This window comes from Mus caroli, chromosome 8 (assembly GCF_900094665.2).
Source record: "Mus caroli chromosome 8, CAROLI_EIJ_v1.1, whole genome shotgun sequence".
NCBI lineage: Eukaryota > Metazoa > Chordata > Mammalia > Rodentia > Muridae > Mus > Mus caroli.
In genome coordinates this window covers 96,498,991-96,524,917 of record NC_034577.1, presented here as the reverse complement: position 1 = coordinate 96,524,917, position 25,927 = coordinate 96,498,991, and the positions used below count along the sequence as shown (strand labels likewise).

At 50.9% G+C, this 25,927-nt stretch overlaps 2 protein-coding genes across 9 annotated transcripts in view; one reads left to right on the top strand and one right to left on the bottom strand.

Annotated features, from left to right (window-relative positions):
* Kctd19 (potassium channel tetramerization domain containing 19) overlaps positions 1-14,881 on the top strand; it is a 30,049-nt gene extending 15,168 nt beyond the window's left edge. For 4 of the 8 annotated variants that reach the window (XM_029481022.1, XM_021170030.1, XM_029481021.1 and 1 more), the window contains 15 exons: positions 1,071-1,221; positions 2,091-2,282; positions 3,599-3,730; positions 3,925-3,993; positions 5,668-5,878; positions 7,327-7,487; positions 8,619-8,722; positions 9,158-9,300; positions 9,490-9,573; positions 9,859-9,973; positions 10,361-10,988; positions 12,167-12,358; positions 12,511-12,665; positions 12,856-12,957; positions 14,618-14,844. In XM_029481022.1, coding sequence (XP_029336882.1) covers positions 1,071-1,221; positions 2,091-2,282; positions 3,599-3,730; positions 3,925-3,993; positions 5,668-5,878; positions 7,327-7,487; positions 8,619-8,722; positions 9,158-9,300; positions 9,490-9,573; positions 9,859-9,973; positions 10,361-10,988; positions 12,167-12,358; positions 12,511-12,665; positions 12,856-12,957; positions 14,618-14,731 — 2,553 coding nt within the window. In that variant the 3' untranslated portion in view covers positions 14,732-14,844. Of the gene's footprint in view, positions 1-1,070; positions 1,222-2,090; positions 2,283-3,598; positions 3,731-3,924; positions 3,994-5,667; positions 5,879-7,326; positions 7,488-8,618; positions 8,723-9,157; positions 9,301-9,489; positions 9,574-9,858; positions 9,974-10,360; positions 10,989-12,166; positions 12,359-12,510; positions 12,666-12,855; positions 12,958-14,617 lie in introns of all 8 variants that reach the window. The other 4 variants (XM_021170031.1, XM_021170034.1, XM_029481024.1 and 1 more) reach the window with 4 other exon arrangements.
* Positions 14,827-24,428, bottom strand: Plekhg4 (pleckstrin homology and RhoGEF domain containing G4). The gene is made up of 23 exons (XM_021170029.2): positions 23,834-24,428; positions 22,810-22,956; positions 21,861-22,252; positions 21,606-21,701; positions 21,404-21,527; positions 21,209-21,302; positions 21,051-21,125; positions 20,854-20,970; positions 20,584-20,682; positions 20,346-20,494; positions 20,042-20,180; positions 19,824-19,940; positions 19,224-19,406; positions 18,517-19,025; positions 18,202-18,448; positions 17,492-17,581; positions 17,189-17,410; positions 16,932-17,102; positions 16,676-16,853; positions 16,191-16,307; positions 15,836-16,072; positions 15,638-15,753; positions 14,827-15,458 (listed from the first exon to the last, which is right to left on the bottom strand). The coding sequence occupies exons 1-23, from the start codon at positions 23,875-23,877 to the stop codon at positions 15,453-15,455; spliced, it is 3,669 nt and encodes a 1,222-aa protein (XP_021025688.2). The 5' UTR covers positions 23,878-24,428; the 3' UTR covers positions 14,827-15,452.
* Positions 24,429-25,927: the final 1,499 nt, after the last annotated feature.

The window sequence follows — 25,927 nt, the reverse complement described above, 5'->3', positions numbered from 1 at the left end:
CTTTTGTCAAGATCAAGAAAGCAAGCTCATTGCTCAGCAGGTAGCTTCTTGCTGGAAGCTGCAGATGTGGCACACAATAGACTTTACCTAGGTCGGAAGACTCCACCCTAGGTGGGCTAGCCACAGATCCCATTGCGGATGGTTGTGAGCTACCAAGTGGTTGCTGGGAATTAAACTCAGGACCTCCGGAAGAGCAGCCACTGCTCTTAACCACTGAGCCATCTCTGCAGCCCCCACAACAAGGTTCTTAGAGGGGAAAACTGATCACATGTATGACCTATAAAGGACTGCTTGCCCCGTTGTGTCCAACAGTTTATGAGGGAAACACTATCTTCTAGAGTGAGGTCGAACATTTTGGTTTCATAGTATAATTTGTTCTCTGTTCTCTGCAGGCCTGGAGAAGGAAATGTGTCCTTGGGTAAGGGTGGGATAAAGATCGCCCCTCACCCACCCTCTGCCCTGGGATCCAGCCGAGCTCAGTTGGTGTGCTCCACTCGACCCTCACACCACTGGTCACCTCACTGTTAGACTACTTCCCAGAATGGGGATGGATACACATAATGAACACATCACACCAATCATAAAAAAGTGGGGTGCTGGGCAGTGGTGGTGCACACCTTTAATCCCAGCACTTGGGAGGCAGAGACAGGCGAATTTCTGAGTTTGAGGCCAGCCTGGTCTACAGAGTGTTTCAGGACAGCCAGGGCTAAACCCTGAAGCTAGTCTATGAGTCTGAAATCAGCCTGTGCAGCATCAGGCCCTGTTTCAAAAAAAACAAAAACAAAAAAACCCAAAAAACTCCATAGATTTTTTTCCAAGGAAAATATCCTGTTATTTGATATAAAATTAGAAGAAAAAAATGCTTCAAACTCAGAAGAAAAAAATCATTGGGAATTTTAATTATTACCTTGCCACTTTACATTTTGGGATTGATTCCGTTTATTTTAAAATACTGTCCTAAAGCAAGTCACATGCTATTTTTTTTCTGAGTATTCAGTGTTAAAACAAAACAAACAAAAGTTGGTTATGAGGTTTTGATGTTGAAGGCGACACTCTTCTTTGTGGAACAGACCCTAGATAATCTGAAGGAAGGGAAACACCACCTCCGTGTGCGGCCTGCCGACATTCCTGTGGCTGAGAGAGCATCCCTGAACTACTGGCGCACATGGAAGTGTATCAGCAAGCCCTCGGATTTTCCAATAAAAAGCCCCGCCTTCACAGGTACCTCCACGGGCAGGCCCACACCCTGAAGTCACCAGCTTCGACTCTCCTCCCCCGAACAGACGTTAACCTCCGTCTGAACTACTTCTGGGCGCTGCCTCTCTCTTTTCCTCTTCTCTTTTGACCCAGTACTGTCCTCTGCATGGCTACTTGCTTACTGGGACTCAGCACCCTGTGCCATTCCATCCTGCTGCATCTAGGCTTCCTTTAGGTGATATGATGTCTTCCAGTCTCTCCTGGCTCCATCATTATTTCAACTTACCTCAGGCCACTACACAAAAATGCTCAGTGGTCTCTGGCTTCTAAGGCTCTTGCAGCATAGGGACATAAGTCTCTATGGTGGGACATCAGGAGTTCATGATTATTAATGGGTTTTTAATCTGCAGTTGACAGTCATTGGTTTGATCAACTAGAAAGACCATGGAGGGGCTAGAGAGATGACTCGGCAGTTAAGGGCACTAGCTGCTTTTGTTGAGGACCCAGAACCCACGTGGTAGCTCCTAACTGTCAGTAATTCCAGTTCCAGAGAATCGGATGCCCTTATCTGGCCTCTACATGGAGAATGTACATACATACAGGCAAAATATTCATACATATAGATAAATCTTAAATAAGAGACATGAGTAACTGGATATAGTGACTATGGATACATAAACCAAGATATATCATTCAGTGTCCTTTTACTGTCTGCAGAAAAAAGATTTTTCACACTTAGCTTTCCAGAACACTTCTTCTTACCCTTAAATATACATCTGAAAAGAGAAAGGGGGGAAGGAAGGGTATGGCAGAGACTGTCCCCTGAGTGGTCCCCTGGGTCAATGGGAACGTCGCAATGCCTTGGGGAGGTGATGGCACCTTCTGTATTACAGGTCTTCACGATAAGGCCCCTTTGGGACTCATGGACACACCGCTGTTGGACACAGAAGAAGAAGTGCATTACTGCTTCTTACCCCTCGACTTGGTGGCCAAGTACCCAAGCCTAGTGACTGAAGACAATCTGCTGTGGCTGGCTGAAACGGTGGCCCTGATCGAGTGCGAATGCAGCGAGTTCCGCTTCATTGGTGATTGTCCTGTCCAGCGGTGGCCACCTACTCATCCCACACGCCCGTACCCTCACCTAGCAAGGGTCCATTTGTGGCTTACGGCCTGAGGGCTTTCTCTGAGCAGAGGCTGTAGGATCACGATGACCTTCAGGAGGCAAGCAGAGCCCAGCATGGGGCTCTCACTGAACTCAGGGCTTTTTTGGCTTTGTTTTGTTTTTGAAACATGATCTCTCTATGTAGTCCTGGCTGTCCTTGAACTTGCTATAATAGAACAGACTGGCCTCAAACACACAGAGAGCCACATGCCTCTGCCTCTTGAATGCTGGGATTAAAGGTGTATGGCACCATGCACAGCCCAGCTCTGAGATATTTTAGCTCCTATTTCTTTTGTGATGGCCTAGCCATTCAGGGACACTGAAACACCCTACGGCAGTGGTAAGGATCCTGGAGATGATGGTAAAGGTAGGGGACTGAGTTGAACTCTGGTCAGGTCTCATACTTTGCTTATGTCTTGAGGCCTCAGCTAATCTCAGCCTACAGCAAGGAAATAGGATTGTTTCAAAGACACTATCTACTGTTTCTTCCATTATCCTCAGAGTGTAAAGAAAGGGGGTAAATAATGGCAGTCTTCCCAGAACCCTGTAGAACTGGCAGCCTGAGCTGAGGAGGGATGAGCTCTCACATCCTTCCCAGAAAGGAGCCTCCCTTCCCTCACTGCCCCAGGATTGGCTTTGCTTGCCTGTGAGCCGAATGGCCTCTCTGCTATCTAGGTAACCACAACGTGGATGGATAGGACAAGAAACCCCAAGAACCCCAAGTTATGTCAGGGGCCAAATGCTTGAGGTCCCAGCTATCCAGATTCAACAGTAAGTTGTCTGTGCTGTGCTCTTGCATCTCCGAGTTGATTCTCACAGGGACTTAGTGCTGGTTCTGTCTCTGCTTCCCGTACTGCAATCCAGCAGAGACAACCTGCAGGCGCCTGCTGGCCGCCCAGGCTCCCCCAGGCCTCTCCTCTCTAACAGGACAACTCCCTCTGTCGGAATGACTTGCTTAGGGTCAAGACTCTTAGGGTAAGTCTCAGGGTCTTAGGGTTCACAGAGAGGGCCTGGGCGTGCCAGGCCAGGCCAGGGGAGGCCACACCCATGGACTCAGACACAGGAAAACTAAGTGGGGTCTTTGAAAAGCACCATCCCAGAACAAACCTAATGAGGTATGTTTAGCAATTGTTTCAGAACAAGGAGAGCCTGACGTAAGACTAAGAGTCTGCCAGGACATGGACACATTAGTCATGAATATGTTTCGTTAACACATGTTGTTTCTTTCTGCTTTTCAAGTGAATTTTCTACGCTCACACAAGATTTTACTACCAGATAACTTCTCTAACATAGATGTGTTAGAAGCAGAAGTAGAAATTCTGGAAATCCCTGAGCTTACAGAAGCTGTACGGTTGTACCGGATGAATATGGGTATGTTGCCTGAGAACTTTGGCTTCCCCTGGATATTCTAGAACAGTCTGGGCTTGAGCTACAGAAGCCAAGAGCATGCAGCTCCCCTGCCAGCCACTTTGGACTTGGGTGGTAGTGACAAACAGGTGTAGTGACTGACTTAGACTTGGAGAAAAGGAATTTGGCTTAAAACCCTGCGTGTCCTCTCTACTCAGCGTTGCAACCAGCGTTGCCAGGGCCGAAGGGAAGCCAGCTTAGCCTGGAGCAGGAGGAGCCTAGCCTGGGTGAGAAACCAGGAGGGAATGTCCTGAGAAGCAGGCTGGTCCTGAGGACAAGTTTCCTTGGCCTGTGCTGTCTGTTCCTCTGTGGAATCCCCTGAGCGTCCACCTGCAACCCCCATCTTTCCTCTTCCGGGGACCCCTAATGAGGAAGTGAAATGAAGAGCCTACTTTCTAGCAGTGTTTCAGTTACTCCGTGCCCAGTTTCCCTTCCCTCTCTCCACCTCATTTCACATCCTCTGACTTCTGGTCCCAACATGTTCTGACCCTTGTTCAGGTCAGTCCTCTGTGCTCCTGGCGTTGCCTTGTTCCACCAGCTGTCCCTGCTTCACAGTTTTGATTTGCCTGTCATCAGCTCAGTCACCAGGTCCTGCACATCAGTGGACACTACCACATGTGCTTCAGGAAGCTGGCTGCAACAAGCAGTGCCAGCTGGTCTTTTGAGACTGTGTAGAACCTTTTCAGATAACAGGGCTACCACCATCACCGCATGTAAAGTGTGGCCTGGTTGTGTGGTTGTCTCATGGAATGAGGCTCAGCCTTTCCCAGGCAAATGCAATGCTTTCCTGTGTTGTGATGGGGGAGTGGGGAGTGGCATTCTGAAGCAACTGTCAGGAGTCTGTTACAGGACCTTTAGTTTACTAAGAGGAGTGTGAGCTCAGCACCTTCCCCAACAGCTTCTGGTCCTCAGGAAGCATGGGCGTTAAAGATGGCAGCGTGTGTGTAGGCAGATTTTCCTCACATTTGTGACATATTAACCTTTTTTTTTTTTTTTTTTTTTTGGTTTTTCNAGACAGGGTTTCTCTGTGTAGCCTAGCTGTCCTGGAACTCACTCTGTAGACCAGGCTGGCCTCGAACTCAGANATCCNCCTGCCTCTGCCTCCCAAGTGCTGGTATTAAAGGCGTGTGCCACCACGCCCAGCTTAACCTTTTTTTTTTTAAAGATTTATTTATTTTTATTTATATGAGTACACTGTAGCTGTCTTCAGATGCACCAGAAGAAGGCGTCAGATCCCATTACAGATGGTTGTGAGCCACCATGTGGTTGCTGGGAATTGAACTCAGAACCTCTGGAAGAGCAGTTAGCTCTTAACCACTGAGCCACCTCTCCAGCCCGGGATTAACCTTTTATAACATATATAATCAAGGTAAATGTCTTTCATAGCCCTTTGACTATGACAAAGCTCAAACCCCAGCCCTGCATAACTCTGAAGTTACTGGTACTTTGCTCTAAACCACAATGTCAGACAGGACAGAACACAGTTCATTTGTCTGTAAATGGCTAGCTAGTGGGGCTACTCTCAAGACTGGAGATAACCTGTGAAAATTCTCCAGCAGGAGGCTGAGGAACTTGGGAGACAGAGGCAAGAGAATCACAGATTTGTAGACAGCCTGGTGTATATAGTGAGACCCTATTTCAAAATAAGGATTTGAAAATCTCCTGGAAGCTTGTCAGCTGGCTCGGTGTTCCTACTAAGTCATCTCCCATGAGTTTTGACCTCTAAACTAAACGTGTGTACACCAAGTTATACCAATGTTAAAGTAATCCAAATTTGGACTGTGCAAGCACACAACTCCCATCTTACCATATAAGTCCTAACTGGGGAAGCAGGAGGACCCATGGTGTCCAGTTCAGGAGCGATCAAAGATCTAGGAGTCACCTCTTTCTCTCCAACACAGGTGGCTGTTCCCGGACCTCTTGTCCACCTCTAAGTCCTGGAAAGGGGGGTCGTACAGCCAGTGTGGAGTCTGTGAAACCACTGTACATGATGGCTCTGGGCCTGCTGGTCAAGTATCCAGACTCCGCACTGGGACAGCTGCGCATCGAGAGCACGCTGGATGGAAGCAGACTATACATCACAGGGAACGGGGTCCTTTTCCAGCACGTCAGGCAAGTCTTGGCCTCTCAGGGCACTATCAGCCTGGGCTCTGCCCCCCTTGGAAAGCAACCTTAAGCCTCTCCTGTGAGCTCAAAGGGAAAAATACCTCACTATTTTATCTCTTCCACTGCTGAAACCACCAAGTTTGGGTCTATGAGGAGCAGGCCGGGACAAATTACAAAGCTCTCCATGATTCAAAGCTTCCAATGGTCTCCTTTTGCTATTTTCTGCCATTCATTTCCCCTAGGCTAGATCTGAGGTTCCCAGGCTGCAGTCGTATCTTCAGAGTCCTGGATACCTCAAGTAAACCTCTTTACAAGGCTTCTCTCCCGTCTTAGGAGGCTTTCCAGAGCCCAGGGTATCACCTGAGAACAAAGCAAGGCAGGCTTCCCAGAGGACATGGTTCCTTGAGAAATGAGCTCAGAGTGTCCCTGCTAGTGCCAGGGCAGGGATTACCTGCCATTTCTGCAGAAGGTTAAAAAGGAACAGCTCTGATAGGGCCACAAAATTCACTAGTTCCAAAACTGAAGATAGGAGTGGGTTTCCCAGTTCCCTGGGGAGAGGCTCGCCTGACCGAATTGTGTAATTTTGGAGCCCTTAGGCCTCTACCATCATTCATCTCTCCCAAACATATGTACTTAAAATGTCACAGAAGGCAAATAGCAGTGCTTTTTGAAGGCAGGTTGAACTAGAGGATTGGCGTTCATACCTTAGTCTCTTTCTAGGTACGAAGGATGTTAGTAATCTTTCATAGTCATAATAGGCAGCCGTACCGTGGATGCGAGGTCTCAAGCAGATACGTACATAAGAAGACAGGAAGGAAGAGGCTGGATTTCAAGGCCTATCTCAGGCTTCCAAGGCTTGAAATGAGTAGCTTTGGTTGGTTTTGCTGAAATAGGTCTGAAGAGGTGAGCTTATACCCAGGGTTACTCTCCTTCAAGAATCACCAAGTTAAACCAGGCATGGTGGCACACACCTTCAATCCCAGCAGGCAGATCTGTGTCAGCTTGGGACCAGCCTGGTCTACAAAGCAAGTTCCAGGACAGCCAGGGCTATACAGAGAAACCCTGTTTTGAAGAACAAAACCAAACAAACAAACAAAAAAGAAGTCACCAAATTGGGGCTGGAGAGATAGCTCAGTGGTTAAGAGCACTGATTGTTCTTCCAGAGGTCTTAAGTTCAATTCCCAACCACACAGTGGCTCACAACCATCTATAATAGGATCCGATACTCTCTTCTGGCATGTCTGAATAGACTGACAGTGTACTTACATACATAAAATAAATAAAGTTTGGGAAAAAATTTAATCACCAAGTTAAATCAAAGAAATGATTCTTCCGATGCCACCTTTGATCCAGTGCTATGACGAGACGCCTTAGTCACGGGAGGTTGACAGGCTAGCTAGACTCCTTTAAGGTAGAGCACTAAGGTGCCGCATAATAGGCTTTCCTCTGGGCAGGAACTGGCTGGGCACTTGTCGGCTGCCCCTGACTGAGACCATCTCCGAGGTGTATGAGCTCTGCGCCTTCCTGGACAAGAGGGACATCACCTACGAGCCAATGAAAGTGGCTCTGAAGACTCATCTGGAGCCAAGGACTTTGCCGCCCATGGATGTGCCCAGTAAGTGTTTCCTTTTCTGTGTTCTCAGACACACAGAAAGCTTCTGTGTTTGAAATTAGCATTAATGGAGGCTCTGTCGACTAGGGAGGGAAGGAGAGGGTGGCCAGGACCAAGAAGTGTAAATGAAAGAGGAAGAAAATGTGGGCAGCTACTCTCTTTCTCAGGGGAAACTTTCACATTACTTGCTCTCTCCTCACTGTCAACTCCATAGTACATCTCAAAATGATAGACAGACCTCCCAAAAGCAAGCTTGTGCTAGTCCTGGGAGCTAACACGCGTTGCCATTTCTTTCTCATAGCTCGGCAAGGAGAAATGGTCTGTAAGGCCATTTAGAATGAAGCAGAAGCACAAAGAAGAATTAAAATTACATAGTGGCCAAACTAGGGTCTACACGAGTCCAAATCCAGTGTTATTTTCATAAGCTAATAATTTTTTAAGACTGAATCTCTCTGGGTAGTCCTGACTGTCTGGGAACCCACTGTGTAGACCAGGGCTAGCCTTGAACTCCCAAAGACCCACCTGCCTCTACCGCCCAAGTGCTGGGATTAGCGTGTGCCAGCCACCATGCCCAGCTAGTTAGTAAATTCTAATTAACAAGTTTTTGTGTGAAGTTTAAGCTATCTTACTATCACTCAGCAACACTTAGCGTTTATTGAGCACTACATGTATAGACAGATATAGATGTCCATGGGTTCAGCTTCTCTCTTCTGGAGTTCACAGTCTAATCCTGTATAAAGAGAGGGATCCCTAGCTCCCTGCTGAGAGGGCTCATGAAAAGCTGCACACCTAGGACATTAGCAGCCACAGGCCAGAGGGAGCTGGCAGTGTAGACAGACAGGAGCAGCAGCCTAGCATGCCTTGAGAAAGCTGCATCAAGTGAAGGAAGAACAGTGCCTGGAACTAGTACTCCAGAGGACTTCCCTCCTCACCCAAGACAGCCATCCATCTCGCTCTCCTTGGAAGCACGCCAGCAGCAGGGACGGTCTGAGTCCAGGGTGGTTGTTTCGTGGAGAGGCAAAACAATATGAGTTTTGAGAGGGTGGAGTCTTCCTGTGTAAACACCACTGACCAAAGAGCCCCACTAGTTTTCCTCCTGGTCAGACAATGTGTCCCCTCTCGTTGGTTCCTTAGGTGAGGAGTGGACAGCCGAGGTCACAATATACTCACCACAGCAGATCATCAAGCTTTATGTTGGAAGCCATTGGTATGCAACGACCCTGCAGACCCTGATGAAGGTACTGTAGGCCCAACTGTCCTCCCACTTTGGCTTCCCCCACCCAAGCATCTTTGGGACTTGTCATGTGACCTTCGTACAGGTTCCCCTACTGCTTAGCCTAAGAACCTTTCCCTAGCTCCCTGGCCAAGAGTGCTCAGATTCTGTAGGTAGAAATGTGATGAGCAGCATGGTGGGAAAGCCTCGGGAATGTGGGGAGAGAAGAGTCTGGTTCTCAGGGGCCAAGAAGGAGGTGGGGTTGAGCTCCAAAGGCTGGGAGGTGGGGGGAGAGGGACGACCAGAAGTTGAAGCAGAGACAATGAATGCACTCCTCCTGAGATTCTCTCCACTTTGCTTACCCATAGTCAACATACAGAGAGGTAGAAATCTCCAAACCTACTCTTTACTAAAGCCCAAGACCATGGGACTGATTCTAATGTCTAACCCCTTCCTCTAGTACCCAGAACTGCTATCCAACACTCAGAGAGTATACTGGATCACCTACGGACAGACCTTGCTCATTCACGGGGACGGCCAAATGTTCCGACACATTCTCAACTTCCTGAGACTTGGAAAACTGTTTTTACCATCAGAATTTAAGTAAGCCAACACAGGAAACCAGATTATAAAACACTAAGGCTGACTCTCTGCAGCAAAGAGAACCCTCGGTTGAAGCCTTTGGGGAGGAGGTTCTATTATTTTCAACATGGGCGTTGCTGTTCAAGGCAGCTTCTTTAGAGGCTCGTGTCTCCCCTCCCCCCTAGTTTCCCATCTCCTTGTCGTTTGCAGGGAATGGCCTCTCTTCTGCCAGGAGGTGGAGGAGTATCATATTCCAGCCCTCTCAGAAGCCCTGGCACAATGCGAGGCATACAAGTGAGTAGATTTCACTCTGGATTCTATGTTAGCAATTTGGACCTTGATAAATTCCTCTTACAGATGTTTTCATCTGCCAGGGAGACCTACTCTCCTGAGAGTTGAGGGAGGGAGTTGGTAAAATGGGCTCCAGATGAGCCATTGCCCTATGAAAACCCCTTTAAAGGCCCCCTCCCATCCACTGTTGATAATTACCAACTCCCAGCCAATGGACAGGCCTGACCAATTACCTGGCGGGCTGATGGACGCTTCTTCTCGCTAACCAATCCCTCTTGGTCTCTACAGGTCATGGACTCAGGAGAAAGAATCTGAAAATGAAGAAGCTTTTCCCATTAGGAAGCTGCATGTGGTGACCGAAGGGACAGGGCCAATGGCAGAGTTCAGCAGAGATGCCAAGGAAGTAAGGCCCAGGAGTTTTTGGTTGGTGTCCTTAAACATCACCTCCACAGGGTTCAAGGGGAAGACCCAGCTCCTGAGGGTACGGTACCGTAGAAAAGCAGGACCCCCCCATGCGTTACTAGTAGAAGAACTAGTTTCTGGATTTTGAGGAGGCACAGGAGTGTGCTAGCTACTTGTGGCCTGAGTAACAATCTCTCCTTTTGAAATATAAAAGTTGCCTGGGCTGGTGTGACTCCCTCTTGGACTGAATGAACTTTAATGATGATCCATTTCAGGGGTAAGATTGTTCTGAGCAAGCAGGCTGTCTTAAAGCCCAGTTTATTGGGTCTTGGGAAGACTTTGATAATTGTACAACAGACCCACAGCTACTGTGTCCCTCCCTCCCCAGACCACAGCCTGCATGCCTGTGGACTTCCAGGAATGCAGTGACAGGACTCCATGGAACAAGGCCAAAGGGAACCTGACCAGGTCCAGCCAGATGGAAGAGGCTGAGCAGTATACCCGGACTATTCAGGTCTCCCTCTGCAGAAATGCCAAGAGGGGAGGCAATCCCAGCACATACTCACACTGCTCTGGCTTATGTGCCAACCCCAGACACTGGGGAGGTCACTCTGAGAGTCCCCCCAAGAAGAAGTGCACCACTATAAACCTCACACAGAAACCTGATGCCAAAGACCCTCCTGTCACCCCCATGCAAAAACTCATATCTTTGGTCAGGGAATGGGACATGGTCAACTGTAAACAGTGGGAATTCCAGCCACTGCCAGCCTCCAGGAGCAGCTCTGTGGAGGAAGTTAGCCTGCATGTCCCCTCAGGAAGTGAGGCTGCTCCGCAACCTGGTACCTCAGCTGCTTGGAAAGCTCATTCCATAACCTCTGAGAAGGATGCTGGTCCCCAGACTGGACCTGGAGCTGGAGTGAAAGACAAGGGTCCAGAGCCAACTTTTAAGCCATACTTCCCTACAAAAAGAGCTGTTACCCTAAAGGACTGGGGCAAGCAGAGGCCCAAGGAGAGAGGTGAGTCTTGCCCCAAGTCTCATTTCAACTGAAAACAGATCTCCCAGCTAAGACCATAGAGAGTGACTGAGCAGGGGCCAGAACCTCCTATGCAGGCACCAGCTCTGTGTGAGGTAGCAGACACAGAAATGAGTGGTACACTGGCTTATTAACTTGAGGAGTGAAGAGGTCATGTGAGGAGGAGTGATGAGCATTGTGGGAGAGAACCTAAGAAATATGAGCTAGAAAGAGGCCAGCCACTGGGGAGTCAGCAGGCAGGGAGAACATGTAGGGTGTTGGTGGAAGCACAGGGCACTGCTCTAGCTGGAGGCCTGGATTCCAGTGCACAAGCCATTAGGAATGACACTGAAGCCAGGAGTCATCTTACCAGGTCTTAGGGGCCAAGTTCAGAATGTGGTGCTCTGTTCTGCCCTTAATAAGGATGACCAACTCCTAGAGGATCTTTTAAAGGGAACCCATGATGAGGTGTGTGCTTCTGAAGAAGTGAGGTCATAGGAGGCCAAGCATTAGCGGTGTGGATGCATTCCAGGCTGGACAAAGGAGGCTGAGTAGTGGAGGGAGGAAGAGGTGCCACCAAGAGGCCAAGTGAGCAAGTGAAAGGGCCTCTAATCAAAGTGGGTGACAGAAGAAAAGAGACCTCTGGGAAAGGCACATGTGGCATGGGAAATACTAGGGTCCTTTCAGGAGGGACTTTGGGGACTGAGCTGATGCGGGAAGTTTGCTGAGAAGTGCCATGTTAGGTTATTTTCTCAGCTTCCCTTCTAGTGGCCGGGGTCCCACTTAGAGGTGCCCTCTTGGACTCTGTGAGGCATAAAGTTGGCCTGTCACACATATGGATAGCGCGCACCATTTTTTTTCCAGAGTAGAGAAACGTGAAAGGCTGCCTAGAAAAGGTCTGCTCGCTTTTTAGTTTTATAGCTTCCAAGTCTTCCACTGGGCTTCTGCTGATCATATTTCATGCTCATCCTAACTTGAAGAATCTTAGAGTTCTGAAATTTAGGATTAGGCTTGCAACAGTGTCAGGACAATGAAGTGGTGAGGCCAGGGTACCCTTGTTATAAAAAGTGGGAAGATTCTGGGAGTTGTGAATGAATGTACTGATCTGTCACCGGGAGCCTCTCTGCTTGCACTGAGCCTAGGCTCCCAAGCCTAGGAAAATCCCTTCTTTCTTTTCACAGAAAGCCCTGCTCCTGAGCAGCCTCTGCCTAATGTTAACGGGACAGACAATCCAGGGGCCATCCTCAAAGTGGCTCACCCCCCTGTGGTGGGTAATGATGGCTCCTGCATGTTCTTTGAAGACAGCATTATCTACACCACCCAAATGGATAACATCAAGCATACACCACTCACAGCCAGCCCCCAACTTCGAGGTGAGGCTTTGCCTGTGGAGATGCAGAGCCCACACCCAGGGTATTAAGAGTGAATGTCCCTAGAGAGTTCTACAATTCTTCCTGCCCTGTGTTTCTCTCTGAGGCCTTAGCTGTGAACAGCTTTAGTCATAGCTACTCTTTCTACTTCACAGAAGTGACTTTCCTGAGCTTCTCTCTGTCCTGGGAGGAGATGTTTTATGCACAGAAATGTCACCGCTTCCTGACCGACATCATCTTGGATTCCATCAGGCAAAAGGATCCCAAAGCTATCACAGCCAAGGTGGTGTCTCTGGCCTACCGACTGTGGGTATGTATGACAGGCCTTGGGGAACCCTCTTTCTTCTCCACAGGTCCCTAAGCCACTTGTGGTAAGTTGTATAAAACAAGAGGAGGAGGGGAAGAAGCCAGGGACAGAAGAGTAGCTGAAAAGGCAGGGATAAGAATGCAGAAGCCGGGAGCTGGTCATGGCTCTGCCTGACTACAGGCTCTCTTGATAGACACTGAACATCAGCCCCAAGCAGTTCGTGGTGGATCTGCTGGCCATCGCTGGCTTCAAGGATGACCGGCACACTCAGGAGCGTCTGTACAGTTGGGTAGAGGTGAGGCTTACCTGCCCTGTATAGGGTTCAGCAACTTTGTGAATGTCACATGGATATTGTTGGGCCAGCCAGTGCTGTCATCTAAAAAGCTAGCCAGCTAATAACTCAGTGGTCCCGGGTCCCATGGTGGTAGATGACTGAAATTAATCAAGTCTAGTCAAAAAGCAACATTTGGGAAACCTATTTTTATAGTTTTCCTCTAAAAACTATGACACTAGCTATGCTCTCACCACTAACTACCCTGGTCATAGTTGGGAAGCACTCCAACACATGAAATGGAGTCAGGCCTTTAGAGCCAGTAATAGCTAGTTCCCCTACTGAGCTATGATGTCACCATATTTTTTTTTATACTTAAGTTCCTCTATAGCATTTTTTAGGATTTACTTTCAATGTATGTGTATGGGTGTTTTTGCCTGTATGAATGTTTGTACACTATGTGCACACAGGGCCCTCAGAGGCCAGAAGAGGGTGTTAGACCCTTGGCAATTGAAGTTACAGATAGCTGTTAGCTACCATGTAGATGCTGGAAACCAAACCCAGGTTCTCTGCTAGAGCAACAAAGCACTCTTAACCACAGATCCATCTACCCAGGCCCTAAAGCATCTTCTGAAAGCATTTTTGAGGGGTTTCAAGGTTTGTTTTTTTTTGTGGGGGAGGGATGAGATAGCATCTCTCTATGTATCCCTGGCTATCCTAGAACTATTACTGGCCTCAAACTCACAGAGATGCAGATCTGCCTGCCTCTGCCTCCCGGTGCTGGAATTAAAGGCCTACACTACCATACTGAAAAGGCAGTTTTGTAAAGAAAAAAAAAAAAGTTCAATAAGGGCAAAAGGATGGTTAAGGCTTGAGAAATTTTCCCCAATTTAGTTTGGTTTTGCTGTACGGGGGATTGAACCCTGAGCATCATGAAACCCACGCAAGTACTCATGTCCCAGCCCCTCCCTTTCAAAGTGTGAGATGCGGTGTAGCCAAGTTGCCTACTCTGGCTTTGAACTCATTTTGTTTTGTTTTGTTTTGTTTTTTTGTGGTTTTGTTTTGTTTTTGTTTTTGTTTTGTTTTGTTTGTTTTTTGAGACAGGGTTTCTCTGTGTAGCCCTGGCTGTCCTGGAACTCACTCTGTAGACCAGGCTGGCCTCGAACTCAGAAGTCCGCTTGCCTCTGCCTCCGGAGTGCTGGGATTAAAGGTGTGCACCACCACTGCCCGGCTAAACTCATTTTGTAGACCAATTAAGGTTTTACTTTTTTTTCTTTTCTGATTCTCTAGAGTAATTTCAGAATTATGTGTGATTTAGTGAACTTCTCAGGAACCTGGCCTTTTATAATCAAGTACATAATGCTAATGTCATTTACCTTAAACACATAATTACCCATTTACTGTTAGCTCTCTAGCTTGTTAGTTATAAACATAAAGTCAGCATCTATGTCTAGAAAGTGGATACGAGCATCAGGGAGCACATTTTTTATGATCACTGTGCTCAGTTCTCTGGTAGCCAGAGCCCTGTGAGATGCTCGAGAGCAGAACTGAGCCCTAGAGCACCAGAGCTCCCTATAGCCAGGCTCCCTTCCCTTCCCTGCTCAGATAAGGGAGCACCCCTCACACAGAGCTAGAGTGAGAGGCCGGCCTAGAAATCAAGGATAAGATAGGCCTTTCCTTGCAGCTCACACTGCCTTTCGCCAGAAAATATGGCCGTTGCGTGGACCTGCTCATCCAGAGGGGACTGTCCAGGTCTGTCTCTTACTCAGTCCTGGGCAAGTATTTACACGAGGGCTAGAGAACCCAGAAATGTTGGTCCCACAGACGACCAACACAGACCAGTTGCCCAAGGCTCATTTTCTGTGGAAACCCCCAGAATGCACATGCCCAGCCAACGGTGCAAATCACTTATTTTTTTATTATAAACAAATAAAAAAGTAAATAACAAGACAAATGCCTAGATTCCTTCTCTGAGAAAACAGAGTGTCACTGCCAGTGAAACCAGTAGACAACTCTAACCAAAAGCATCAAGTCAAAATGACCAAGGGGGCCCCGAAAACAAAAGGTTGGCGATGGGTTGCCAAGGAATTCAAGAATAAGGGGGCTATAGGGGCAGGCTAGCCCCTGTGTTTGGAGAGATTAGCATTATTCAAGGGTTGAGGAGCAGCCGCTGGAAATCCACTTGTGTCCTTCATGACTTCCGAGAGCTCCACACTACTCTACCAGCCTGGAGTCTAGAAATACTCCCCTCTGCCCCATCATGCCCTTAACTCACAATCAGGGAGGTAGTTGGAGAGGGGACAGAAGGGTCCCGGGAGCTTCAGATCAAGGTACGTAACTAGTCTCTGCAGCCAGATGCCCTTGGAGAGGCCCTAGGGCCGTCGGTTGATGGCTACAGACATCAGAAAGGGTAATCAACAAGGATATTCCTATTGGGTATGAGGGTGCTCTGATTATAGCAGATTCAAAGGCCTGGTATTCCTTGGAGTTACTGAGTGCTGTTCATCTTCAGGCTGGACTCAAACCTATGGTGCCAAGTTAAGCAAAGTCAATGTTTTGCCTCTCTGGTTCTAGGGGTGGACATGGAGTCCTCTGGGGAATGGCTCTGACCCACCTGTTTCCAACTCCCCTAAAGAAAAGGCAGCTATAGCCCAGGGTAGTTTTGGGAAGGACTGATGGGCATAAGGCAAAAGATGGCACTCACACAGGACAAATCCTTAAGGCCTCTGCCCATGGTCTGCCCTGACACACAGCTGCTGTCAGAATCACTAGAGCCACTGGCTGATGGGCACTGGGATGAGACCTCTGAGTCCTCGGGAGCTAAGGAGGGAGATTGGGTGAGTTGTTAGCAGGGGGGACCCAGACCTACGCCATCCTCCCACCGGAGTAAGCCCATACATACTCAAAGAAGGCTGGCTGCCCAAGTCCGCCTCAGCATCTAGTGATGCTTCCTCTGGGAAGTTGGGTGGATACAAGGACCAGTGAACACCCATAAGAGCTGGATCTCTGTACAGGTGTAGATTAAGAGAGCCCAGAACAGAGCCAGAGGCACGGTCTCCAGGAAGGGAACCCAAGGCACCCAGATAAGGGTTGTCACAGTCATATGGGGCCACAGCAATGGAGGCCCTAGAGCGAACATCTGAATAAGAAAGAGGGACAGGTCGGAGCCCCGTCTGGCCTGAGCCAGGGAGCACAGGCCAGCAGTAACAGAGGATCTGGTCGCCACCTCACTCCACCCTCTGTAGGATGCCGACTACCTCGTCTCTTCAGCACGTAGTTGATGTTGCGGTCATTGATAGCTTCCTCACTGGGGGCAATGTCCCAGAAGGCTTTGCTCCCCACACCCATGGATGCCATCTCAGCCATGCGCACCTCTGAGTAGAGAGTAAGGTGCAAGTGAGGCCCCCGAGGGGCATCTGTAGTTTTTCCTATATACCCATATCCCAGAAATTAACCGCTCTGTGCCAGACTCCTGTCCCCACAACCGCCCCAGGGAAAGGTGCCATAATGTCCCTTTCAGGGCCTCAGCCCTCTGATATCCTGAGGAGAAGTTATGTTCTTTTCCTGCACTGTCTGCTGCTGCTGTGCCTCCCCTCTTCCCAAGCTTTTCCAAGTCTCTAGGCCCAGCCCCGTCTCTGACAGGACACACTCTAGGAGCCTCACTTCTCACTCCCTCCCCGCATTAAACCCTTCTCAGGCTCCTGGGAAGGCATATATTTTGGGGGTTTGTACACGGACTCACCCTTGTTATAGACAGCCTGTCTCCACAGGAGACGGGAGATATCGGCTGTCCAGGCTTGTTTGGTGGCCACATCGGAGGCCTGTAGCACAAACAGGTCCTTGGCCTTGCGTCGTCGGAACCAGATTTCAAAGCGCAGTTGGCTTTCCCCACAGCACTCAGTGAGGCCAAGGTCTGCCATCTACACGGCCAGCAGAAAGGAAAACGGTGAGGCACGGATGGGGCACTGGAGGCAGAGGTCAGGGTCGTGTAGACTTACTTTGAAGGAGCGCTTGTAGGTGAATATGTCAACCCCTGCAGGCCCACGGCGGGGCTTGCTGAAGAGCAGCAGCTCCTCAAACAGGAAAACGCGACGACAGGCTTTGTGGCGCCCAGCCCGCACTGTGAACTCATCCTGCCGTACCAACTGGCCCTGTTCCTTGAGGTTTACCTGCAGAGTCGAAGCCCTTAGCTGCCCAGCTGGCCCACCCCCTTCAGCATCCACAGTGCTTCCCCACATGGCCTGGGGTGACTCACGTCACAGCCCTGGATGGCATCCATGGCTAGCAGGTCATTGCCGTGTCTCAGCTGGAAGTGCACAAGGCTCTGGGCTGCCTGGAGGGCACCCAGCTCTTGCGCTGGGCCCCCACAGGCCCTTGCCAGCTCCTGCAGCAGTAAGGCATACTTGCTCATGTGCTGGATGGGCTTCAGTAGGTAGGAAGCCAAGTCCAGGTGGTCCCCCAGTGCTTGCTGCTTCTCCTGCCGTACATGAGGAAATGACAAAGTGGTTTTGGGGTATGCCACCCAAGCCCTGCTCTTCCTATGGTCTCTGGCTCCTACCTTAAAGAAGGTGTGACCATAGTTGCTCATCAGAGCATCGGAACGAGGTTTGTTCTTGCTGTAGAGGGCATACATTCCAAACTGCACCCTCTGCAAGGATACACAACTCAGCCCGGGTGTCGGAGGACCAGCTCCCCAAAGCTACCCCCACCTCTTAGCTTAAGAGGACAAAGATACCAGTGATGACCTGCCCTACTCCTACAGACCCCACTTTGAATGAGGATGACCCAGCATGAAGCAATGCTGTGCAAGAGCTGGCTGGGCTGCATAGCCAGCCTCACATTCAGCTCTGCCCCTCCCAGGGTTCTGGGACCATAACTTGGATATCATAAGCATAGCTGGGGACAGTGAACACTGTGAGGGCTCTCCTGGGGTTAGAACTCACTCTCTACTCCTCCTTGGCCTCTACTCAAACATCCCCTCTTTTAAACTGGGAACCCTGCCCCAAACATAATTCACAGACAACTGACCTGCTTATCCCATCCTAAGTGTAATCTAGAATGATCTTGTTTATTTTTATATCTCTCCTGCAGAACTTAAGAGGCCCTAAGAGGCAGACATTTCTGTGGGTCTTATTCATAGCTGTACCCTAGTGGCATTTGCTTTCCCCCACAGCACTCGATGTGGCACAGTGCTCTCTGTGCACGGAGCCTGACACTAAGTATGTGTCTAGATCTCAAGGGTTCCACATGGTAGCCTATGGAACTTACATGGCGCAGGAAGGCATGAGCCACTCGAGGTGGGTGCCGGGTGCAAGCCTCTAGCTCACGCAGGAAGAAATTGTAGTGGAAGTCCCGAAGCTTTTCAAGGTTGCCAAAGAGGTGCGCACGCTGGCCACGGAGGCCCTGGGGCACATCAGGTCGATCTAACTCAGGGAAGTAGTTCTGTATGGTATAGTCAAGGGCCCGGACATACTCACGCTCTGTGGCCACCATCTCCGCCAATACTAGCTGTAGCCTATGGGGTAGGTGGAGTCAGGACCCAAGACCCTCCACAAACCTCCCTGCCCTGCCTTCTGTCTATACCTGTTGGGGCTCCTGAAGTCAGAGCTGCCTGAGAGAGGCACAGGAGGAGACGACCTGGGCCGGACACCTCCTTTGGCCTCCTTTGGTCTGTGGCAGTCAGTAACAATGGCTGCACAGTGGCCACGACTGGAAACATCTTGGAGATGCCTCCCCAGATTCCGGTCGAAGCTGTAGGCCTTCCGCAGTGGAGGGACAGTGGGTACAGCAGGAGCCCGCCTGACATACAAAGTAGCAGTGCTGTTCGTTGCTGGCATCGGCTTCAGTGCAGCCTCACGCTTTTGGTCCAGAGCCAGCCAGGTGTCCTGGCACTGTGCCCAAGCACAGCGACATTCCTGGCGGATGCTTTCAGAGCCCAGGCCTGTGGCCAGAGCCCACATTTTTCGGAAGTGGGCAGGGGGCAAGTCAGGGTGTCTGGTCCAGTGCAGCTGTAGCCGCTGCAGCACAACCTCTGGGCGCTCCTGCTCCAGCTCTGTCAGTAGCCGCTGCCCCTCCTCGGTCCACGTGGAGGCCTGCAACACCAAGGCCACAGAGACATAAAAGTGGGACCCCAGCAAGCTGCAGTGCCTTCTGTTATGCTCCCTTATCCCACCCACTGGCTGATCTGGGGACACTGAGCCTGGGATCAGACTGAAAGCAAGAGAACAAGCGACCAAGCAGATTGAGACTCTGGTGGAGCTTGGGCAAAGCCAGGATAGGACCTCAGCCACCTGCTTGAAGAACTGAAAGAGCTTCTCAGCATCTGCCAACCGCTGGCGCCGCTGGGCCAAAGCTCTGGAAAATTCCGTCAGCTGGGATCTCAGGGCCAGAAAGCGCTTTCCAGGGGACCCCAGTTCAGCAGCTTCCCAGCCAACCAGGGGCCGCAGTAACTTCTCCCCTTGCGTGACCTGTTCCTGGAGAGACAGGGCTCAGCTGGTGATCAGCTCAGACTCAGACCCTTCCTCTGGCATCTACATAGCATCTCATGCTGTACAGTCCTGGTACAGCAATCCTCCTGCCTCTGCTTCTGGAGTGCTGGGACTAACGGCATGCATCGCCACGCCTGACTTTCTGCCACAGGAAGGTTTGAACATACTATTTCCCAGCTTCCTCTCCCCATCCCTAACTCATTTTTGCTCCAATGAGCCTAAACTATACTTCCATGCTGCTGCTTTCCAGAGTCCTTTGTCTCTGTGTGCAAATACATCTGACTATGAACCCTTTACTAGGCCTGAGCTCCACTGACTGGTAGCCTCCAGGACAGAAAGGATTATTATTGCCCCTGGCAAGGCGGCTCAGTACCTGCAGAATGAGCAAATAGCCAAACTGACCTGGGCAACCAGGTCCAGCTCTTGAAAAGGGCCTTGAGCCTGGAGCAGCATGTCGAGCGAGGGCTCCCCTGGTTCCTCCACTCCTGGCCAGCCCACCTTCTGTAACCACACTTCAATCTGGGGGAACACAAGCGGAGACACGCAAAGGCAGCTGCTATGGCCGGAGCTATAGCTAAGACCAAGGGCAGGTGGGATGCAGTCTGGACAGTAGCCCCCACCTGGCGCAGCACACCCTCCTGGGCTTCCAGTGCTTGCAGGAGCTCGAGGGCCCGGATTCGCTGGTTGCTCTTCAGGGCTAGCTGATGCAACAGTTCATCCACCTGACCGTAGAGCTCATCAGCCTTGTCTACTGCAGATCTGTGAAAGACACACAATCTTGTCTTGTGCTCTGACAGTCCTGTTTCTCCACTCTGTTATGCTGGGACTCAAATCTAGCATGTGCTGAGCCAGCCGGTTGAGTGCTTGACACAAACACAGGAGGTTGAGCGGGGTTAAATTCTGATAGCTGGGGCTTGCAGTTACCTGTAATCAGGGCTCAGGGTCACCTGGGGCGTCCCTTGCTTCAACCATGCCAGCTCCTGGCTTCCCTGGCTTTGTAACCATGACAACTGTGGTGAATCTAATACCTGCTGCATGAGGGACTGTGTCTGCTGTAGCAGCTGACCGACTTCCTGTAATGGAGAGTAACAGGCAACTGGTTGACATGGGGGAGAAAAAGGAAGTCAAGGGACCCTCAGGGAGACTTAGGAGGGACACTCACTCCAGATTCCATGGGTGGCCGCAGTGCCGTCATACTGTCAATGACACCCTGAAGCAGGGCCCAAGCCATTTGGCAACTCTGCTGCAGGGCTTCCAGACGCTGTGAGCAGAGAAAAGTATGGCCGATGTCCAGGGATGCTCCCAGCCTCTAGGGTCTAGACCCCTGCAGCCAGTTTCATCCTGTTCAAGCTGACCCAGGAAAGGCTCCCCAGCAGGTTCATTCAGGTTACCTGTATAACCATAACCCTCCACCCCCACCCAGTGCACTGACCATCCGGAAATCCAGCCAGCCTTGGTGGCAGTAAGACAGGCTCCCTCCTAGAGAAGTAGGCAACTCCACGTTAGGAATGTGGGTCAGCAGGCTCTGCTGAGAACGCAGCTGCTTCCACTGTAGAAGAAGGCACCATGATGCAGGAACATGTGGGCAAAGATCTCCCCACTTCCATCCTAGCCAGCCTGGCTCCGTACCTGAAGCCCGACAGGCACGTCCTCTGGCATCTTTCCAATGAGCAGCACTTGTTGTACAGACCCCGGGGATGCTTCCTGCAAGGAATCAAAGGTCAGCTCTACCCCGTGACTATCCGGAAAACAACAGGCCAGCGTGCACACCACGATCCTCTACTCACCTGTAGCCGGCTGAGGCCCCAGGTGAGGGAAGAGCTCGGCGAGCAGACTCGGGCATCGACTAGTACGGTCAGGCCCAGTGCCTGCACTGTAGGCCTAAACGGTGAGTTTCAACACCCGATTCACAGATTGTAGGACTTCACGAGTCTAGCCTCAGCACCCTCCTCCCCTCCCCATTCCAAGTTTCTCCCTCTAACCTGGGGATGCCTCGCAGGTAAAACAAAAGGCTCAGCAGCTCATGGCTATTAGACTTGGGATGGAGCCAAGCTGGGCTGTGGGCACACAGAAGCAGCACCGCTCGGCCTTCGACATCCCGTGTCCCTGCGGAAAGGAGCGGGTGAATACTGGCCTAATCCAGCCACCGTTCCTCCACCTCATCTAAGTCCTCTTCCTAACTACCTGGTAGGGCAGCCATGCCACTGGCCAGTAGCTCCCAGGCGAGGTCTCGAGCTAGGAGACAGTCAGCAGGCTTAGGGAAGCTGGATCCACTAGGGTCTTGAGAAGAGAAATGGCTTGGGTCTGAATCAGGCCATTCGCCCAGAGACACTGTCCACAGACTAGGGCTTCAGACTGAGGAGGGCCAGAACCTCCCAGTTCTCAATGCCCACCTCCAGATAACCCCATTCCCTCCCCAGACTTCCCAGTCTCCCTTACCTGCCTCCAGTAGCTTTGGTGATGTCTCTGATAAAGGGCTACAGCCAGCTGGCAGCGCTCTGCCTGGACCTGGGTCCCCTGTCAAGCCTTCCCCTCGATGGTCATTGTCACCCTGTGTCAGGTTGAGGTGAGAGGACCCAGGACATAAGAGGTTTTCCAATTTAGAGAAGGTTGGCTCCTCTGACTGGGTTGGGGGGGATCCTATTATGCTCCTCTGGTAGCCCCCTGGCCCATCCTCAGCCCTTTGATCTGGAAGCGATTGAGGCTCCTTGGCCAAGAAATCTCCCTGTAGCCCTACACCTTGGGTTGCCCCTGCTGCTGGTCTTGAAGGTCTTGGGTCCATAGCCTGTATCTCGTGAGCAGGTTCCTCCTCCTTCCGGGTGTTCCTGAAACTGCACACAGCAAATCTCTTCCCATCTGCAACATGGCCCTGGGAGTATGGGGATACATCCCCACACTCAAGAGGCCCTTCCATCACTCCCTGGTAAGAGTGGGTCTGCTCTGGATAAGTGGATAACGCGTTGGACCTTGATGTGAAAGAAACTTCAGCTCATCCAGGAACTGGTTTGAAAATGGTGGGGCAAGACTCCGCAGTCAGGAGGAAGTGCTAGGCTGGGTACCAGGTCCCCTGAAAGTAAAAGTAAAGTAGTCCAGCCTGGTGAGGGAAGAAACAGGGTCTCCTTTGGGCCTAAGGCCGGCTTACGCTTCCGTGAACCACACTACCGGGTGGCCATACCTTCGGGCACACCTTCACGACAGGCTTAGCAGGCTCATGCGCAGCTCTCCGCTCTAGCCCACCCAGCCAGGCCTTGGCCTAGGCGCCTGTTCCAGTGCTCCCGGCCCCACACGGGTCACCCGCATACTCACACCCCTGGGACTCGCAGTGGGGAACTCTGAAGCTCGGAGGCTACGCCACCAGAGCCGTCGAACTAACGAAGAACAAACGCACCGCAGCCTCGACGATGGGTACCGCGAGGCCGCCCAGATTCCAAGGGCGCCACCTTCTGGTGGCTCGAAGGGCCGCAAGGCCGCTGTGGACGCGGCGCTCTCTAGGGGCTGGAGGACCAAATCACAGGTTCGTCCGGAAGGCGCAGCTCTGCGAGCCCCAGGGTGCGGAGGAGAGCCAGGACCACGCCTACCGCCCCCTGCCTAGAGCATCCACGCCCATGGGCCGCTGGGTTCCTACTCTCAGCGCCTGGGAGACTTGGCGAGCCCTCCCTCGACTTCTCATTCTGCCGACCCCGGCAACATTCATTCCACTGTGCTCACTGTGCTCAGAGCTGGAACTGTCTGAAAGGGTGAGTGAGCCATGGCTCTGCAGGATGGAAAGAAGGCTCTTGCAAGAAGCAAAGGACGCCCTTGTGGGAGGAGGGCAAGGCTCCTTTACCATTCCCGTGATGGGACATGGGAATACTTGCCCAGCTTCCATGTACAAGATGAGGACCACTCAAGCCCTCGTGGTCCTCAGAGCTGCCCCATCACCACACACACACAGACATGTGAGTCCACGATTAGGGGCAGTCTCCAGAGAGACTCCCTATGCCCAGGTAGCTGCGTGTGGATAGTGGGAGGGACCACTCCTCTGTAGCCTGAATCTCCCCTTCAAGTTTCCAGGCCCACCCACCATGAAACAGGTTGGATGGGCTGTGAGGTGTAACTCAGTAGCAGAGCCCTTGCCTGACTTGTGTGAGCCCCCAGGTTTAATTAATAAAACAAACAACAAAAAGACAGAGAAATAAATTAGAGATAAACGGTGACATCCTATGACTTGTTAAACCCGGAAGGTGGAGAGGGTAGGTAGCTATGTCTCTGGGTGGGAATTGACCCAGGCCTGCCAAAATACGTAAAGCTCAAACCCTCTGTTTCTTTGCATTCCCTGAGTTCTCTTTCCCTATTCACAGAAAAGGGTGGGTGGCTAAGAAAGCTGGTGCCCTGGGGCCAGAGACCAGCTGGGATCTGGTTCTGTCACTCACCTCTTGTGGGCTGTTCCAGGGACCCTTTTCTCTTTGCACCTCATCTTCCTCTCCTGTAAGACAAGAAAGCATTCTTTTCTCTCGGGGTTGCCCGATGGACCAGGGAAGACCTGATGGATGGATCAGAGATATCTGTGTTCATGCCCTGCCTTCCCACTTCACCCTTCGTTAGGGAATCTTGAACTGATGAAAGACACTGGGATAGCTGGGAGATCCCTACTCGTTCTCAACTCTAAAGTCTGGGGTCCTTTTGGAGGAAGTGGGCCTGGCCTAACACTCTTTTGAATTTGTGGGAAGATCAAAAGAAAAAGGTTATCTGTGCAACCAGACAAAGGCATGTAGCCCCCTGCACCATGGCCTTGGTCCCTGGGAGGAGAGGACACTGGACATAATGCCTTCCCTGGCTCTAAGTCAGGCGATTCCTTCATGAATCTAGTTATCAGCTGCAGCTGTGGTAGAAACAACAGGCGTCCTCACCCATCTCTGACTCTAAGGCAGATCCTGAAGAGCAAGGGGCAAGGCTGGCCTTGGAGTTGTCCTTCTCCAGCCCCAGCTCCTAGGCATGTCTTCCATCTCTCCTTCCTCCAGCTTCAGTGAGCATCAGGTCCAGTCTTGGCTTCTGTCCTTGGTTCTTGTCCCAGGCCACCCCCACTGAGTCATTGCCCCTCCCTCCCTCCCTCCCTCTCTGCTTCCCTCCCTCCTGCTTCTGAGGCTCACCTCCACCCACTAGCCAGGCCCCCAGGAGCTGTAAGAAGATGGACTTCCCGGGAGGAACATAACCCTTCCCAGGGGTGAAGCAAATAAGAAGCATCAGGTCTCAGGCCCTAACTGACCCGGGCCCTCTGAACACAGCAGGCGGCTGGGGGAGCGAAGGCACGTGTGCTGAGACAGAGGCAGGACTAGGCTGTGGTTTTCTCACTCCACACAGAATGTGCCCTGTAAGCAGGCAGACTGAATATTGTCCAGTTTGATATTTCGAGCTCTGTATGTCAGGCCTGGCACAGAATAAATATTTAGGGGTATCTAAGACTAGTCACACTGCCCCTCCCGTCTTGAACTCTTCCCACGTGGGTGACGTGGAAACCAAGGTTAGAGAAAATGACTGACAGACAGACTCAGACAGAAGAGGCAGAGAGCTGTGAGGCACACGTATCTGGGATGGGAAAGGCATGGAACAGCATCAGGGAGAGACACTGGCCCAGTGCGGGACAGTGGGGGGCTAGGCCTGGAGCCAACCTGGGGTGGCTGACCACAGCAGGCTTCCAGAGCTGAGCTTGCAAGTCTGAACAGTGACTCACGAAGGCCATCTCTGGTTCTGCTGGTTGCTGAATCTACTCAGAGAAGTCTTTTCCACTGAGATTGTAGAATGTGGACAGCCCCCCCCGACCCCCTCCCACCTCCCCAGCCCTCCCTCCCTCTCTTTTCTTGACAACATCCATCCATAAGGAAAGAAAAGGGAAGAAAAGAAAAGAAAAAGTGACTTCTTAGCTTTGTAGATCTGGGGATACAGGACAAATAACCACGATTCCCTTAAGTCTGTGCACTACTTAAGTCCCTTAAGTCAGAACCCCTGTAAACAGCAAAGCAACTGGTTTCTCAAACCTCCCAGACCCCTCTCATCTTTGACCCAAATAAACCCAGGCTCCTGGGAGTGGCATTCAAGGCCACCAGAGGCATCACAGCCTTTTCTCCGAGGTCCCAGACTGCATGGGGAACACAGCTGACTAAAACCCTGTTGTCTCAGACCACCTTCTTGGACGGAGAACGACCCTCATTGTGACCAAAACCCTTCCTTTCAGCCTGGTGTTGGAGTGAGTGCTCTAATCTAGGGCTTGAGAGGAAAAGGCTGGAAGATACACAAGTTCAAGGCCAGTCAGGTCTAAAAAACAAGTTCCAGACAAGACAGAGCTTCATAACAAGAGCCTGTCTTTTTTTTTTTTTTAAATGGAGGGAAGCTAAGGGAGATAGCTTTGTGGATAGCATAAGGCCCTGTGTTTGATCCTCAGAACACTTTTTTTTTTTTTTTTAAAGCTAAACATGCTGGCACACTTGTAATCCTTGCACTGGGGAGGCAGAGGCAGGCAGATCCTGGGC

Excerpts from the sequence above, each read along its gene's own strand:
- Plekhg4 (XM_021170029.2), bottom strand. The coding sequence starts at position 23,877 with ATGAGGTGCAAAGAGAAAAGGGTCCCTGGAACAGCCCACAAGAG. Across the intron at positions 22,253-22,809 it reads TACCCATCGTCGAGGCTGCG|TTTCAGGAACACCCGGAAGG; the intron begins GTGCGTTTGTTC and ends TGCTGTGTGCAG. Across the intron at positions 21,702-21,860 it reads ACCAAAGCTACTGGAGGCAG|ACCCTAGTGGATCCAGCTTC; the intron begins GTAAGGGAGACT and ends TCTCTTCTCAAG.